This window comes from Haliotis rubra, unplaced genomic scaffold (assembly GCF_003918875.1).
Source record: "Haliotis rubra isolate DU_JTF1 unplaced genomic scaffold, ASM391887v1 Scf645, whole genome shotgun sequence".
Classification (NCBI taxonomy): domain Eukaryota; kingdom Metazoa; phylum Mollusca; class Gastropoda; order Lepetellida; family Haliotidae; genus Haliotis; species Haliotis rubra.
Genome location: NW_025767352.1, coordinates 282,498 through 299,782, shown reverse-complemented (window position 1 = coordinate 299,782; position 17,285 = coordinate 282,498). Strand labels below are relative to the sequence as shown.

At 40.8% G+C, this 17,285-nt stretch overlaps 1 protein-coding gene across 3 annotated transcripts; it reads right to left on the bottom strand.

The window, feature by feature from the left end:
* Window positions 1-1,773: 1,773 nt before the first annotated feature.
* On the bottom strand, window positions 1,774-15,623 carry LOC124256975 (deleted in malignant brain tumors 1 protein-like). 3 transcript variants are annotated; one of them, XM_046690932.1, is made up of 10 exons: window positions 15,465-15,623; window positions 12,750-12,820; window positions 11,905-12,155; window positions 10,947-11,060; window positions 10,201-10,326; window positions 9,370-9,548; window positions 8,077-8,276; window positions 3,697-3,888; window positions 2,509-2,753; window positions 1,774-2,008 (listed from the first exon to the last, which is right to left on the bottom strand). In XM_046690932.1, exons 1-10 carry the CDS (start codon window positions 15,537-15,539, stop codon window positions 1,785-1,787), a joined length of 1,677 nt encoding a protein of 558 aa, XP_046546888.1. In that variant the 5' UTR covers window positions 15,540-15,623; the 3' UTR covers window positions 1,774-1,784. The 3 variants fall into 3 exon arrangements, with proteins under 3 accessions (XP_046546888.1, XP_046546889.1, XP_046546890.1); XM_046690934.1 differs by having other exon boundaries at window positions 1,785-2,008; window positions 2,523-2,753; XM_046690933.1 differs by lacking the exon at window positions 10,947-11,060.
* Window positions 15,624-17,285: the final 1,662 nt, after the last annotated feature.

Genomic DNA, 17,285 nt, shown 5'->3' with positions numbered 1-17,285 from the left:
TGTGGAAAACATGTTTGTCATTGTTCCTCCTTTCTGTGACTCCTTCGAACAAATATAGTTCACAAGCAGATGAGGTGAAATGGGTTTTCAGTTTCGGTGCAAGACCGTTGCAGTTATATATCAACGTGCACATGTCACGTTGTGTATGCACGTGTGTGTATGTGTGCGTGCAAAAGAGAAAGGGGGTGTAATGTATGCTTGATATGTTTTCGAAGCTGACAGAGAAATATGAAACATTTCTGAACGTTTGTCCTGTCCTAGACCACTACCCTGTGAACTGTGATAATTCACCTGCACAGCGTGAGAAAACAAGAGGGGGTCAGGGGGTACAAATTTGGAAAAATGTATTTTTCTTTTTTATTCACAAAATACATTCTAATAACTGATCTCTATCAGGAACAATAAAAATAATTAAGGTCTATTTATTAGTTAAAGGCGCATTTTAACTTTGATAAATGCATTGGGTCTAATGGAAAATTCAAACTTTAAAGCTGTTTTTTCTACACTTTCTAGAAGGCAATTGTTTTAAGATGGTATTCGTGCTTCAATATTTCTAAAATGATCAAAATTAATGTTACAGCTACACTTAAAGCGTGATGGTTTATTCTCACTTTTGAATTCAATAACATTGATTCACCATTACTTTTATGTATGTACCTTTATGTCCATTCATCATAGACTGTGTCCAGAAGACTCTCAATCTCAATTTCGTTTAATACTCAATTCCAGTCAAATCTAAGTTCTTGATGGATATCATGTCAGTCAACGCTTGTGGAAGGAAGTTGCCTTTGGTCCATTGACATTTCAGGGCATTTATTCCCTCCTACAGCCACCAAGTGTCCACGGGACGAGCAACTCTGGGGTGATTCTTGTCAGCATTGACCCAGACCAAGGGCTGGTCTGTATGTACATGTGTAGGGAGTCTCTGCAAGGTGGAAGGAGTCTCATGTCTACACCATTAGAGCTGGTCATAGTCTGTCCTCCCTTGGGTATGCACTTCTTTATGAAGATTTGGTAGCGAGCCTCATTTATATTGTGTGTGTGGCTTGACCATGCATATGGCAGACAAAGGATTCCAAAGACACGTCAGTATCTATCTCCATGTATCTCTAATCTATTTTAAAAGAGGTATAATCATGTGTTACACAGAGGCACATAACGCAGTTTGTAGGCATATTGTACAGTTTCTATCCGTGAAGATCCGGGTTAGAATTGATCTCCAGCAACCAATGCTTGTCGGAGGAGGCGACTAGCGGGATCGGGTGATCATGATCAGGCTTGCTGGACTTGGCTGACACACGTCATCGTATCCCCATTCCGTAGATCGGTGCCCATACTGTTGATCACTAGATTGTCTGGTCCAGACTCGATTATTTACGGACCGCCGCCATGTAGCTGGAATAATGCTGAGTGTGGCGTTAAACAACAAACAAAAGTAAAATACTAAAAAAGTCGCTATTTAAATTGGTCGTGCTGGAATATGTGTCGTGCAAAAACGTGACGGTACAATATCATTGACGTGTTGTGGAAGGCTGACGTTCATGCAGCATCTGCCAAACACGAGAATCCATAGAAGCTTTGGCAACCATCAGCAGCCCCCGCACTGCAGTGCGCTGAATTTACATGCTACTTGTTACAGTCTTCGGGGAGGGGGGCGGGGATGTCGCCACTCGTGAGACTGCTCATTGTTTACGTTCATTACAAGTAACCCGGATGTATAATGTTAGCCAGAGATCCGTGAAATTCATTTAAATGATAAATAGTAAAACATCAAACATGATAAATTACTTTTCATTCTTTATTACGGAGTTAGTGCGACTGATGCATTTCCTGATTTCGCACGTCAAAGGGAAATGTTTTGGTTGACTCATGTGTTTTCGAGAAGATGTTACGGAGCGGTGTTTCACAGACAACAGAAAGGTCAAGGACAAAAGCGACGACGCAATCCCAGTTATCAGAACAGCTTTTGATTGGCTGAGTGTTGACTCGTCAAAAACAGTTTGCGCTCCTGCAAAAATAGAAAAGCTGCATTGTACTTTATCAAGAAATTCAGATTAAATGTGTACAGCATAAGCAATCGAACATTTTGTAGTATTCCAATTTTCTAATCATGCAAGGGCGAATACTTAAAACTCTCAGAAATGTATGGTACAATTTTCGAAACTAAAATACTGATCGACCTGACAAGAGTGAATCTAGAGTGAACATCTCCCTCAAACTCCATCATGGACTAAGGCTTCTACACATCAACAAATCCAGGCTTTCCAACATATTTAGTTGTTTAGTCGCTACCTGTCATATACCGTATTTCCCACATTATACGCTCGGCCATATATTTGCTTCAAACAATTTTCGAAGCCGATATTCATTCGAAAAATAATAATATGGATAATATCGCCCATGAAAAGACAGACCGGATTTCAATCAAAGCCCATCGAATAATTGCGGTTATTCGAGATCCGGAGTTGAAGCAAAGAAACATATTTGCTTGGATAAGAAAATATTTACCGTTGTTGTCATGCCATCGGTTGTCTCCCTTGCCGTTCACGTGTGGTAAGGAACGTCTCCGTCGATGTGTTGCTGAACAATTTTGACTGCAGCGTAACGCAGTGTCTGACGTCATACACATGGTGACGTCACAGTTGAGGAACACAGCTGGGGAGTTGTCTAGGTACTTGAAAGCCTCTAGTGAAAACTGTACTTTGGCGTCATCATGGGATGAATGGAAGGTCAAGGTCGTGTCTATCGCACACCTGAAACAACGCAGTTGAATCTGATGTCAAACAAATGTTCTTCACTGCTCAGCGCTAGTGTCTATACATTATACTTTATGTATTATTTATGCTTAGTTTGTTTGTTTTTTTACAGCGTTTTCAGGCAATGAAACACTTCACCTCTCATAATGATGTCCTACAGCAATACAAACGACTGTTTGTTTCTCCTCCAGACTGCCATTTTGTTTTATCTCAAAGGTTTGGTTTTATGCGTTCTATTTCGGTTACTGTCGTAAGTTATCTTGGTTTACACTTACAGTTAACTACCTACATACCGAACACGTTTATAACGAACTAGGACTAATGTTCGTTATATCTATAGTATACTGCAGTTGCTTTAGGTTGAATCAGATTACCAGACATTTGGTAAAATCAGTGGACTCGGAAATAATCGAACGCACCTAAAGCCAAATTTGGGTGCCATGAAGACGTATAGGGTTTAGGGATATCTAAACGGAACCAATAACATTTTTATCAATTATCAGGGCGACGTGAAAATCCGAGTTGGACACACGTCATCGTATCCCAATTGCGTAGATCGATGCTCATACTGTTGATAGCTGGATTGTCTGGTCCAAACTCGATTATTTACAGACCGCCGCCATATCGCTGGAATATTGCTGAGTGTGGCGTTACACAACAAACAAACAGAGTGACGCTTAAAATGGATGACGTAATCTTCAGTTATTTTTCGTTATTGCACTAGTTTGACGTTGATGTCTTTAGGGCGGTTTACCAAACAGGAACAGCAGGAGTAAACAAAAAGTACTCTTATATACGTGCCTTACCTTTATAGACAACTATATATGTGCCTCCTTCTGCATCAAAGGCAAAGTGTTACCATTAATTTAATATTTACCTTGATACCGCATAAGGGGCTAATTATGATTGAATCATGTGTCGTTACAAGCTTAAAGCTTACCCATTATCGATAAGATCGTACACGTTGTACGATGTGTTGCGTGTTGGCGTCGCAATGCATCGGACCGGAAATGGCCTCACGTCACTTCCGTTAGAGGAGAGCAAAACCTGTGCGTAAACGACGTCACCTGGGGTCGCTAGGAAGGAGTTGGGGACAGTCTGTTGGTAGGTCCCGTCTTGAAATATTTCCAGTCTGACAAAAGAGAATCAAGTGAGTGAGTGAGTATGGTTTAACGCCGCTTTTAGCAATATTTCAGCAATATCTCGGCGGGGGACACCAGAAATGGGCTTCATACATTGTACCCATGTGGGGAATCGGCGTGACGGGCGTTCGCTTTAACCACCAGGCTACCCCGCCGCCCCAGAGAATCACGAGTTTCACTGTATCTGTCTACGAGGGGAATACATAATTACAAATATATAAAAACATATTTTTGTATATTGTATAAAGGGAAGTAACTCTTGGACTCCCATCAGTGCCTTCCATGTGTGAGATGTTTGTGATGAATCATTTTTCTCTCTGATAATTTCGAAATTCTTTAAATATATTTCAACAATTTCTAATTTTTTTTACATAAACAATGCACTCTGAGAGTATAAATTAGTAAGCTTCTGTGGCTTAAAAGATGATTCTATGCAGTATGAGGCCACGCAGATAATTTCTGATATGTGACATATTTATATTGCATATTTCTACATATGGGACATATTCATATTGCATATTTCGAGATATGTGACATATTTATATTGCATATTTCTGGAGCTGTGAAATGAGGCAACGCAACTTTCACACAAGAACTGAATGCAGACATAACCAATGATCTCACACTAGCAGGCCTTTCATACAACCTTACACAATGTGTCGTTTTGTCTATTTCTGCCTCGTATAATTGTCGCTAACATATGGGAAAATCTACAATTAGCAGGCACGTGTTCGTAAGGCCGTCCGTACGATGTTTCTTGTCATAATGTAAACGTCAAGGCTTGTGGTCGGTCGGAAGAAATATTTTTTAAAAACAATCCGTTACTTGGGAATATACTGACTGACTGAGTTTTGGTTTTACGCCGCTTTTAGCAATATTCCAGCAACATCACGGCGGGGGGACACCAGAAATGGGCTTCACACATTGTACCCATGTGGGGATTCGAACCCTGGTCCTCGGCGTGACGAGCCAACGCTTTAACCACTAGGCTACCCCACCGCCCCTCTCGGGAATATACACTGACTAATGTCAGTCGATTTGTAAACGTAATATCAGCACTAGAAATTCTGAATTTAGTTTTTAATACTAATTTCCACAACTGAAGGGCATAGTGTATAATAGCTTATCAGTATTCAAGCCGAAGGGAAACAGTGCGCATAGTGTACACAGAGTTACGCCCCCTTGTTAATCTGCTTCAAAGCTCCTTCAGAGGGCGTGACGTCTTTGTTACATTCTCAGAACATGTTGCTCGCGTCTCGAGGTTACATTAAGGCTAGGTATAGAAGTGTATTAGTGTCACAGTCAAATGTATTTTCACATCGACGTAGATCATCTACGTAGATGATAATTAAAGTTACATATGTGATATTATATTCAACTTGTAAACGGAATCATCTAGTATCGAAAATATGTAAAGCTAATTACTATCAAAGCTACCCGTGAAGATCCGGGTTAGAATTGGTTTTCAGCAACCCATGCTTGTCGTAAGAGGCGACTAGCAGGATAGGGTGGTCAGTCTCCCTGACTTGGTTGACACAACGTATTCCAATAGGGTAGATCGATGCTCATGATTTTGATCAGCGGATTGTCTGGTCCAGACTCGATTATTTACATACCGCCGCCATATAGCGGGAATATTGCTGAGTGCGGCGTAAAACTAAACTCTGTCAATCTCTATCAAAGCATTCAATGAAATATTTGTTTTATTTTAATGTGTCGAAGTCTTGTTAAAGTGACTTTTCGTAGTTATTTTGTTTATTTTAAAGCAAATACAGAAAAGCCGCCTAAAAGAAACTTATGACCACCATACTGTCAAATATATATATTCCCAACGTTTGTGTAAAGGCATAATGTCACACCACATTTCTTTAAAAATACATAATGCATTTCTCTCAATAATACTAACTATCAGCTCTCTGGGAAGCTACAAAATAATTAATTCCCCAAAACAGAATTTATATGGTATATCGTATTTAGATTACAGCATTAAATTAAAAAGTTCGAACGAATTAATGCAACGTTGCATTAAATCGACCCTCGCGCCCTCTACCGGCCGAACAGTATTTCAAGCGAAGCCTTTAGAGTTATGTCCCTTAAAGCGCTATTTACGAATATCCTACGCACAACTTGCGATTGAAACCAGTTCAGCAAACACCAACAACACAGTGTGCGACAGTTTTCGATGTACGGAGCAATTACATTCCATATATGGCAAATGTTTCTGTTTGGAAGCTGTTCGCCTCGAAGTTTCAATGATTGATTCCAGGCAAAACGTAAGGGATACTAAGTCTTTTATTGCATCAACAGGAAGCTAAAGTGAGGGCATATGCCTCCAATATATAAAATACAGGCCAAAATATTGTCGAAAAAGCGTGACATTGTGCCTTTAAACTATATTCAACCTGGGTCGTAACTTAACAACGCAATATCATTCGTGACCAACTCGCGTTAGACTCGTGCCCCTCTGGAAGGATTTCATATTGGCGCATGAACATCAGAACTACTTTAAACAAGAACGATAACTCTATGCCTGTTTGATTCCATAGATACTCTCACCGAAGCACTCGTACATTGTATTGCTGTTTTTGTTTTTACTTATTCATTTTAAACAATTAAACCTCTTTGATACAATTAATAGAAGGAGAAAACCATATTTGTTAAAGACACATTCTAACGTAATTATAACCAGCTGTTCACTTATATTTTCAATTATATTTCTAAACAGGGTTTAATAACCACAAACGGTAATTGTTTTATTGAATATGCAAATAAATTAATTTTTTTATAGCTATGTTAAATCCAAAATCAGATACTCAAATATGACTAAACTATTTCTGAAACATTCGTATAACCTTGCTGTTATAGCCCTGACGGAATTTGAAATGAATTCGCTTAAAAAATTATGAATGGCCAAAAGAAAGTCAGACTAAAATATCCCCAGAGATGTGAAATATAAGCCCAATGTTAAAGATTAAACTTGATCAGTTATATACAGGTATAATATTGTTTTGAAACTCGTAGAGATTTATAATTGCATTTCCTAAATATGTTGGAAGCGCACGTAAATCTCCAAAACAAGCCCGCAAGATCGTCAGATATACCCTAAATTGGACCCATGAAACCCCTTATAACAACAAACGCACGTACGTGTATTTGAATCTCCCACCGTCAACCGCGTTATCCTTCTTATGACGTACGGTATATATTGTAATGGTGTTTTTAAACAAACACATAATGCCATAATCGGTTTAAGTAATGGGGATTATTTTTATCAAAGCACCGCCATCATTATGCGCGTCCTGATTGGTGTTGCATTTTTCGCACATAACAAACATCGAGAGTGGGGACGAGTCTTCTTGGAGGTTACGGAAAGGGGCGAGTGGTGACGAATGAACACAATATAACGGTCACAGTAACGATACGCACGGTTACCATTTATGGAGATTGAAGTATCTTATGATAGACAAACGAAATGCTGATGACCAATGCTAATGAAGAAAGATCAAGCTGAGCTGTGGCTTGCAAGAGAAAAAGTACTTTTGATAATACATCAGGACATAAATTTCAAGGGCGGCGGGGAAAATTGAGATAAGAAAACCTATCATTGTTTCACGTAGGAATGAAAATTCAGGACGGGCGGGGTTGGCTAACACAGAAACAAGCACGGACAATCTTAACAGTTGAGAGGAGTCACAATTTGCCATGGGATGCACTTGCAGTATTCAATCTTGCAGTTATTTCATCCGGGTATAGACACGCACCACGTGATTAGATATCGTTCTGCAATTCGTTAAAACCATTGTAGTAACAATGCAAATTTTATGTCCTCGACTGGGTAGACAGTGTTTGGTGAGGTGAGGTGAAATCGTCGTGCTTGAGAATATTTCGCTCATATGACGACGTGCCAGCGTGTGTATGTGTATGTGCAGCTGCTTGTACTAGCCCAGACTTAAGCTGGTTATATAGTGCTAGCCCACTGAGATACCATGCCGCAGTGAAGCATGAATACCCCACTCAGACACATTATACTGACTCCGAGCCGACCAGTCCTTGTTGTACCCATTAATGCCGAGCGCCAGGCAGGGACCAACAAGTACCATATTTTAACGTCTTTTGGTATGACCGATTATGGCATTATGATCGAGACAGTGTTTGGAGGGGATGTTGGGGGTATATACCTGGTATCAAACTGCCCCCTTGCTTCCGCTGAGAACGTCAGGACCTCCCTGTCGACACGGAGTGGTACTTCCAGATTCTCAGACAGGGGTACGATGCATTGGAACGGAACCTCTATGTTCCGTACGTGTGAAATCACGCCGTCGATTACCTCTTCTCGAGATTTCACGACATTTGCATACACGATCTTGCCGCCAAGATTCTGGAACATAGAGCGTGGCTGGGGTCAGGAAGACGTTTTTGTTTGTTGTGGTTGAAATCCTTTCACATGTATACACAACACAGGAAATAACAGACGGAATTGTACTTCCCTCACAACAAGAATGACTCACATCAAAATGCTAGGGAAGGTCAGCGTTCTAAACGGCCTTTAGCAACCCAGGGGCGGATACAGCTTTTTGAGAAAGGGGGGGGGTGCACACTATTGAGAAAAGGGAGGGTGCACACTTCATTTTCATCCGAGTTTCAATGGTCATTTAATAAACTTTCAGGACAAAAGGGGGGGTGCGCACCCCTGCACCCCCCCTCTGGATCCGCCTATGCAACCCATGCTAGTCGGAAGAGGTTACTACCGGAGCGGATGGTCAGGCTTGCTGACTTGAAAAATTAAAAAAATATTTTTATCATCTTTTAATTTCTTTTATCAACTTATGCTTAATATTCTATAATTATGTTTGAATTGTCTCTTTTGTTTTTTAACCATTGACAAGCGTGGCATTGTCGTGAAGACTGACCCAGTGTTCAGAGGATGATCATTAAAGTGTGGTACAACCACCCTGTCTAGGATGTCACTGACGTGGTGTTGTCGATTTAGATTTTGTCTGATCGTCACAAAGTCAAGTTTACAGTTATGTGATAGGCACCCCTACACCATCAATTACCCTCCACTAATTGGCGCCAAAAAAGCACTGCATATACATCAGTCATCGGCAAACAGCCATTAACTTTCATCCGACTCTGGGCATAACAACAGACGTCTGATAGATCGGCAGTATATATCCGGCCGATTTTAGCTGCTTTCGGATCGTTTTGCTGTACGTGGTATCTTGGCAACAGGTACGCAATGTTTGCGATTTGTAAGTTACTTTAAAAAATATTTAATTTTACTTTTAAAATTAACCCCGAAGCACCCGGTGTGTACTTACTTTTATACGTCAGTTCATATACTACGTATTTAGTATGCATGTACACTACTGACTTGTCAAGCATACCAATGGACTGATGGAAGACAATCTCCTAAGCCTGATGGACTCTGGCCAAAGGACTAGAACACAGTATTTTCCTGTTATACCTACGGTGGATTTTGTCCCACAGCCCCCTAGGGGTGCGGTTACTATGACGTGGGTTCCGTTGCTGGTGGCGCGACAGCTGGGGTCGGTCAAGGAGACGTGCTGAGCATGAAGGCCTGGAAAGTGACCCTTGTCGAAGGTGATGGTCATGGACTGTGAGGTGCAACTGACGGACTCCCCAGTGGCTGGGTCAGAGAACACATTTGGTGGGTGAGTGAGTGAGTGAGTGAGTGAGACAAACCACCTTCAATATTATTTATATAAAGGTGCGTGGGTTTGGCTTAAAATAACTTCGAACAATTCCAGTTATATCAGAGTACTACCTAGATTCAGGAGGAAATTCCAAAGTATGCTGATCTGAAACGGGTTCCGCTTTGGCGAAATCCACGAGCATGGGAATGGGGCTTACAAATCTAAGAACAGAATCAGGAATCGAAATCAAGAGCACTAAAAGTTCGTAGAAAGACACCCAGCCTGTGTTCGACTTTACAAAGCGACAGCAGAGCAGAGATGATCGTACCACCAGGCTCCCGTTCCACGAATCGATCGTAGAATTTACGTGATCGTAACTCCTACATTTTAATAATGCCTTTCGACAGTTGTAGGGCTACGATCGCGTAGGACGATGGCCAGTAGTTTAACATAGGCTTGCGAAGTCGTAGCTCTACGAACGCTTCGTAAAACAGGGCCTTGGTTCAAAAATAAAATACCTATCTACACACATCCATCAAACCTGGACATAAAATCTGTGACTGTGATATGAGAGCATAGGGTTTCTTGGATTCATAACGCATTCAATACTCTGTAAACAAAGTAACGCTAACAGGAATAACGTACCAACGCACGAGTGATGGTCTGGTGACAGGTCCAGTTCCACATCCGGGCATTCACAACGATAACCGCCAATATCGTTCACACATTGGTGGCTACAGCCACCATTTTGCAAAGCGCATTCGTCAATATCTGCAAATAGAAGGAAGCGTCATGTTTTCATCTTAGATGGACAATTGTGTTAATATTTATCTGAAGACTGTATTCAGAATTTAGTGATTAAATATTGTTTAGCTGACGAAATCAAATCGATATTCATTCAAATAAAATAACATGATATCCCAAACAGGTGTGTGGCGAAACTGCTTCCTGCTCGCCTCAATGACAATGTGTTTTTCAGGGTAAGATTATTTATATATCACGTTATGTTTTCAACACCTTCAGGAAAACAATGTTCTCTGGCAAGAAAAGACAATATATATATTCATATATGTGCATCATAAAAGGGCTGTTGCATTTTGCAAAGTGAAATATCTTGTCACTATGTGTGTGATCATTCTCGAAAACAATTTTTTCCATTTACACTTACTATCCTTACAGGTATATATTTCGTCTAAGTTTGTTTTCATTAACACAGATTATATAGGCACAATACTGCCTATGTGACTTTAACTTATAACTCACACTCAGATTATGGATTTTTACAGTTTACACAGTTAAATATGTCATATTTGTGTGATCATTCTCGATCCACTTAGTTTACATCACATACAGTTATGCACAAATCAAAAGAGTTAAAGTGTACCACATACCAGATTCGCAGTGACTTCCGGTATAACCGGAAGTACACGTGCACAGGAAGTTATGAGTCGTGACCTTGGTACATGAAGCATTATGGCCACAGGGAGCGCTCGCGCACGGGTTTTCTGCCAATATCAAGACATCACTCAGATACAGCTATGGATGTGGTCCAGTCACTGTTTGTAATTTGGGTCTGTGGTGCAATTATATCTCGACAGATTCGTCCAACTAAAACAGTTTACACGACATACTATCTGCATACACACAGACATCAGGTCGGTGGTTGGAGTAGAAAGTTGAAGACCACGTTTGTCGAAATGTGCTCAAGATAAAGGCATATGTTTTAGTGAAATGTGAGAATTTGATTTGTCCTAAGATAGATTGTGATTTAACGCAACACCCAGGAATATTCCAGCTATATGGTATGGAAATAATCAAGTCTGGACCAGACAATCCAGTGATCAACAGCATCAACATCGATCTACTCAACTAGGATACGATGACATGTGTTAACCAAGTCAGCGAGTCAGGCCACTCGATCCTATAAGTCGCCTCTTACGACAAGCCTGGGTTGCTGAAGACCTATTCTAACCGGGATCTTCACGGGTTCCTTCTGTACGGATGGACTTTTGGTTGACGACGCTGCAGGGATTTTATCTTAGAATCGTTTTGTTAACGTTTTTTAAATATTTTGGTCAAATCATTGAAAAGAGAGCCTCACATTATATATATACATTACAAATCATTGAAAAGAGAGCTTCACATCATAATATAATGTGAAGCTCTCTTTTCAATGATTTGACTAAAATATTTAAAAAACGTTAACAAAAACAACAAGATACAAGGAAACATCACTTTGCTGAAGATCAGTTCTAACCTGTGTCATCACGGGTAGATTGTAATGAATCCTCACTCGTGTACTGACTTCACGTTTGTTCACAGACAAACCGAACGTTCTTTCTGGCTTACCTTCACAGTAAACGGCGACCGTCTCTCCCGACCCACAGTCCTCCAGAAACCATGGGGAGTGTTGGCAATCGGAGAGGGTAGCCTCGTTCCCGAAACACTTGATGTCATCAAGGATGTACGTCATCGATGGCGGAAGTTCATGGAATTTTCCGGCAACCACTATTTGGGGGTTAGTTGTCGGATAGCCAGCTTGACGGCAGGCGATCTCAGCGGCGTGAACGTCAAAGCCGTCATCACACACAAGTCCCGTTCTACTCGAACGTCAAACAATTAAGGTCATGAGACACTGAACTAAGAACTGGATGCATTTTATTACTGATCGTGAAGTGTTTGGTAGGGATCAAGAAATATGTATCAGCGATTAGCTACAAAAAAATTCAGTCTAACTCCATTGTTTGTGGGGGGTTTGTGGGGGTTGGAGTGGATGATTTAAAAAAAACCCCTTATTTTCTCCCCAAATACACTGCAAAGAAATCCAGGTAAAACTAACAACGAAATAATACGTGTTTTTTGGGAGACACCCTATCAAAGATAATCTGCTCCAACCGCCATCAGCAATTTCTCTCTGAATCGGGTGCTGTTTGATTGGACTAACATATCTTCACTCGCAACTGACATATAATACTCGTGAGTTTACTGATATATGCCTGTCAGAATGTAAAGTCACGAGTTACGCTTAAGTGTCGTCTAGCGAGATTGGGTGGTTAAGCCCGTTGACTTGGTTTATGGTTGTTGTCCAAAATGAACAGATCGATGCTCACGATCACCGGATTGTCTGGTTCAGGTGTAAGTATTTTCCTTTCGTCATATGGGAATGTGTATGTCACGTTAAATAACAAACAAACCTCCCTCCGTGCGTGATCTGGACCAGGCCGGTGTGGGGGTCGGGACCGAGGATCAGTGACACGTTGCCATCCTGGAACATGTCAAAGACGCAACGATCACATGTGTATGATGAGGGAAAAAAGGAATAATCTTCATGAATCACGTGCAGCAGCACCACGTGGACAAAAAGGCTAATACAGTGTATATTTAACGGCTAACACAGTGTATATGTAAAGACTAAGAGAGTGTATATTTAAAGGCTAATACAGTGTGTATTTAAAGGCTAATGCAGTGTATATTTAAGCGTTAATACATTGTATATTGAAAGGCTAATGCAGTGTATATTTAAAGGCTAATGCAGTGTATATTTAAGCGTTAATACATTGTATATTGAAAGGCTAATGCAGTGTATATTTAAATGCTAATACAGTGTATATTTAACGGCTAATGCAGTGTATATTTAAAGACGAATACTGTAAATATTTAAAGGCGAATGCACTGTATATTTATAGGCGAATACAGTGTATATTTAACGGCTAATGCTGTGTATATGTAAGGACTAAGACAGTTTATATTTAACGGCTAATGCAGTGTATATGTAAAGACTAATGCAGTGTATATTTAAAGGTGAAATACAGTGTATATTTAAAGACGAATACTGTGAATATATAAAGGCGAATACACTGTATATGTATAGGCGGATACAGTGTATATGTAAATGCTAACACAGTGTATATTTAAATGTCACGTGCAACGCAAAACAAAACTTTGCAGATTCTGATACAAATTATGAAAAATGCACTTATACAGTTGAAAAATCACGCGATGAAAAAACCCCGCGAAATCGGAGTTCAAACGATTCACTAAATTCGCTCCAACTTGGGTGAAAAGTGGTTTCAACAGCTGTGCTGCCCTGCGCTCATAGCGCATGCGCAGTAAATAGATTAGCGCAGCTTGAAGCGGGATGCCATAATTATAAGGTCGTGAGCAGGAGTAGTCTAATCTTGGTTGTGTACACAAACAACAAATAGTAAATAATCTACTCGTTACACAAAAGAACCTTGTTAAGGATCTAGATCTACACAACTATGTGTCAACCAGTGAGGCGTTCGACAGTTCAAGACAGAAAACCTTCGCTGGCGGTGAGTACTCGGAGTAGGCTTTGATGTGAGCTATTTTTCTAATATTTTGTTGATATTTCACAGGCACTAGCTTTTTATTTGTTATCACAGTAGATTACCGATTTAACTGTTAATATAATTTCATTTGAATATTTCACCACACGTTCTTCTTACCGAGTCACTTTCTCAGTTCGATACTTAAAAGCAACGTCATTATTTAGCATTGTCAGAATTTCTGACTGTGATATAGATATGCCTCTGTCACAGACAAAACTCAATGTCTGTTTTATTGACACCTATGTGTCTTCCTGCCAATATGCAATAATGCCAATATGCACTACACAACTTCGATCACTGACCACATGCAATTTGTACTTAACACCTATCAGGCTACTTTGGTATTCTAGAAGTTGGGTAGATGAAGAATGAGGATTATTATTTATGGATATTCGACTTCTTCAATCTGTATAGGCGACGTTACGACATAGATTCTAATGTCGTTGTCACCACTTGCTTGACAACGACATTAGAAACTATGTCGAAACGTCGCCTATACAGAATAAAGAAGTTGTATATCCATAAAAAAAATAGTCCTCATTCTTCACCTATCAGGCTATACACCAAAAACAAAACACATTGATTTGTGGCTCGTGCACCGAGTTCTGTCTCTGTCACATTATGTAATTACACAGACGGACAGGTGTGATACTTGTGCACATGACATGTTATGATGTCTGTTGATTTCAAAATGTTATGCACAACAAAAGAGCATGTATTTACAAACCCCAACATCTCTATACGAACACAAAGAGCCCTGAGTGTATCGCCAAATGAACCAGCCAATGCACACTTAAGTGCACGTCCACCGGCTCTGACTGGGTTCGGTATCTCGGGTGCTTCATTTCGAGGGAAGTAAACCCAAGTACAAAATATTGCACTTTTGATTTGCGATTGTACGCTTATAATTTTGTTTATTTGTTTTTTCAAAATCAGCAATGTATATTATATGTCATGCAAAAATGATAACTGTGTTTTAATTATGTTTATTGTTTTGGTTGCATCTAAGACTTAAGGGCTAATACAGTGTTTATTTAAAGTCTAATACAGTGCACATTTAAAGACCAATGCAGTGTATATTTAACGGTAAATAGGCATATATTTAGAATATACAGTGTATATTCCATGGCTTTCTTTCTTCCTTTGTGCAAGAAGGGCGGTTGGGTAACTTAGTTATTTAAACTTTGACAAACTACAAGAAGTCTCTAGGTTCGAAGCCAGACATTGGTACTTGAACAGTCACATATATACTAGTGAATAGTTACCTTAAACAAGCATACAGCATACGACTAACACGAAATTAATCTTTATAGCTCTATGGCGGCGGTCTGTAAATAATCGAGTCTGGACCAGACAATACAGTGATTGACATAATGAACATCGATTTACGCCAATGGGACACGGTGACATGTATCATCAATGTCAGCGAGCCTTATCACCCGTTCCCGTTAGTCGCCCTTTCGACAAGCACGGGTTGGTGAAGACCAGTAACTCCGACCCAGATCGTCATGGGTCCGTGTGCTTTTTAACGCAGTGAAGTCAACATAGTGCATTTACCTGTACGGCATCGTCAACTTGGGCTAGCACGAATAATAGAAGGATCCACAGCGAGACTGTCTCCAACTGTGGCATATTGGGAGGTAGTTTGGTATCCAGTATGTATGTGAACTTCTCCAGTTGGCTTCACCTCAACTGATAGAGGGCCACTACCTTATGACATACTTACAACCTGTTTGTCTCCTGATAAGAGATCGTTCTCTTGACATGCTGGATGGTCTAAAAAGTAATGCCCCAAAGAAAGGTATGGCTCCCTTTCAGTGACTGTGCATTGTGTTTTGAGTGAGTGAGTGAGTGAGTTTAGTTTTACGCCGCACTAGCAATATTCCAGCTATATGGCGGCGGTCTAAATAATCGAGTCTGGACCAGACAATCCAGTGATCAACAGCATGAGCACATCGATCTGCGCAATTAGGAACCGATGAATTGTGTCAACCAAGTCAGCGAGGCTGACCACCCGATCCCGTTAGTCGCCTCTTACGACAAGCATAGTCGCCTTTTGTGGCAAGCATGGGTTGCTGAAGACCTATTCTACGCCGGATCTTCACGGGTCTATTGTGTTTTGAAGTGTTGAGTGATACAATATTTCGTATAAAGTTAAATTCAACTACTCTCACCACAAAATTTTATTCTGTTATCGAGCCCTTATAGAGCAGCCATTCGTGAAGATCCGGATTAGAATTGGTCTTCAGTAACCCATGCTTGTCGTAAGAGGCGACTAACGGGATCGGGTGGTCAGACTCCCTGATGGTGAATCTTTCAGTTGGAACAGCTATAAGATGGCGGTCGCTAAATATACGAGTCTGGACCAGATAATCCAGTGATTGACATCATGAGCATGGTTCCAAGCAGGAACCATCAAACCTGTCCACCCTATCAACAAACATAGTAAAGATGTGGAAAGGGAAAGCGAACGTAAACATTTCTGCATGTTGTCATCCTAGTTTCATCCAAATAACCAGGGGCGGTTGTGGTAGCCTAGTGGTTAAAGCGTTCGCTCGTCACGCCGTTCGCAGACCCGGGTTCGATTCCCCACATGGATACAATGTGTGAAGCCCATTTCTGGTATTCCCCCACCGTGATATTGCTGGGATATTGCTAAAAGCTGCGTAAAACTACCCTCACTCACTCAAATAACCACGCCCCGCCGTGATATCGGTGGAATATTGCTAAACGGCGTCAAACCCAACGCACTCACTCATTTATCCATGTGGAGCGAATCTTGCCTATCAAGAACCACGACTGATTCTTGTGTCTTTTACAGCAACGTGACGTCCATATGTTTTCTTTCACAGAAACAAGTGACGCCCAATCGCTTTCAAAAACCCATGTGGCGTCCTTGCTGCTTTCACAGAACAATGTGGAGTCCCTGTTGCTTACACAGAGCAATGAGACGTCATGCTGCTTACACAGAACACCGTGACGTCATCCTCCTTACACAGAACAATGTGACGTCGTGTTTGCTTACACAGAACTATGTGACGTCCCTGTTGCTTACACAGAACAATCTGACGTCCCTGCTTTTTACACAGAACAATGTAACCTCCCTGTTGCTTACACAGAACAATATGACGTCCTAGTTGCTTACACAGAACAATCTGACGTCCCAGTTGCTTACATAGAACATTGTGACGTCATGCTGCTTACACAGAACAATGTGACGTCCCTGTTGCTTACACAGAACAATGTGGCGTCCCCGTTGCTTACACAGAACAATGTGGAGTCCCTGTTGCTTACACAGAGCAATGAGACGTCATGCTGCTTACACAGAACACCGTGACGTCATACTGCTTACACAGAACGATGTGACGTTGTGGTTGC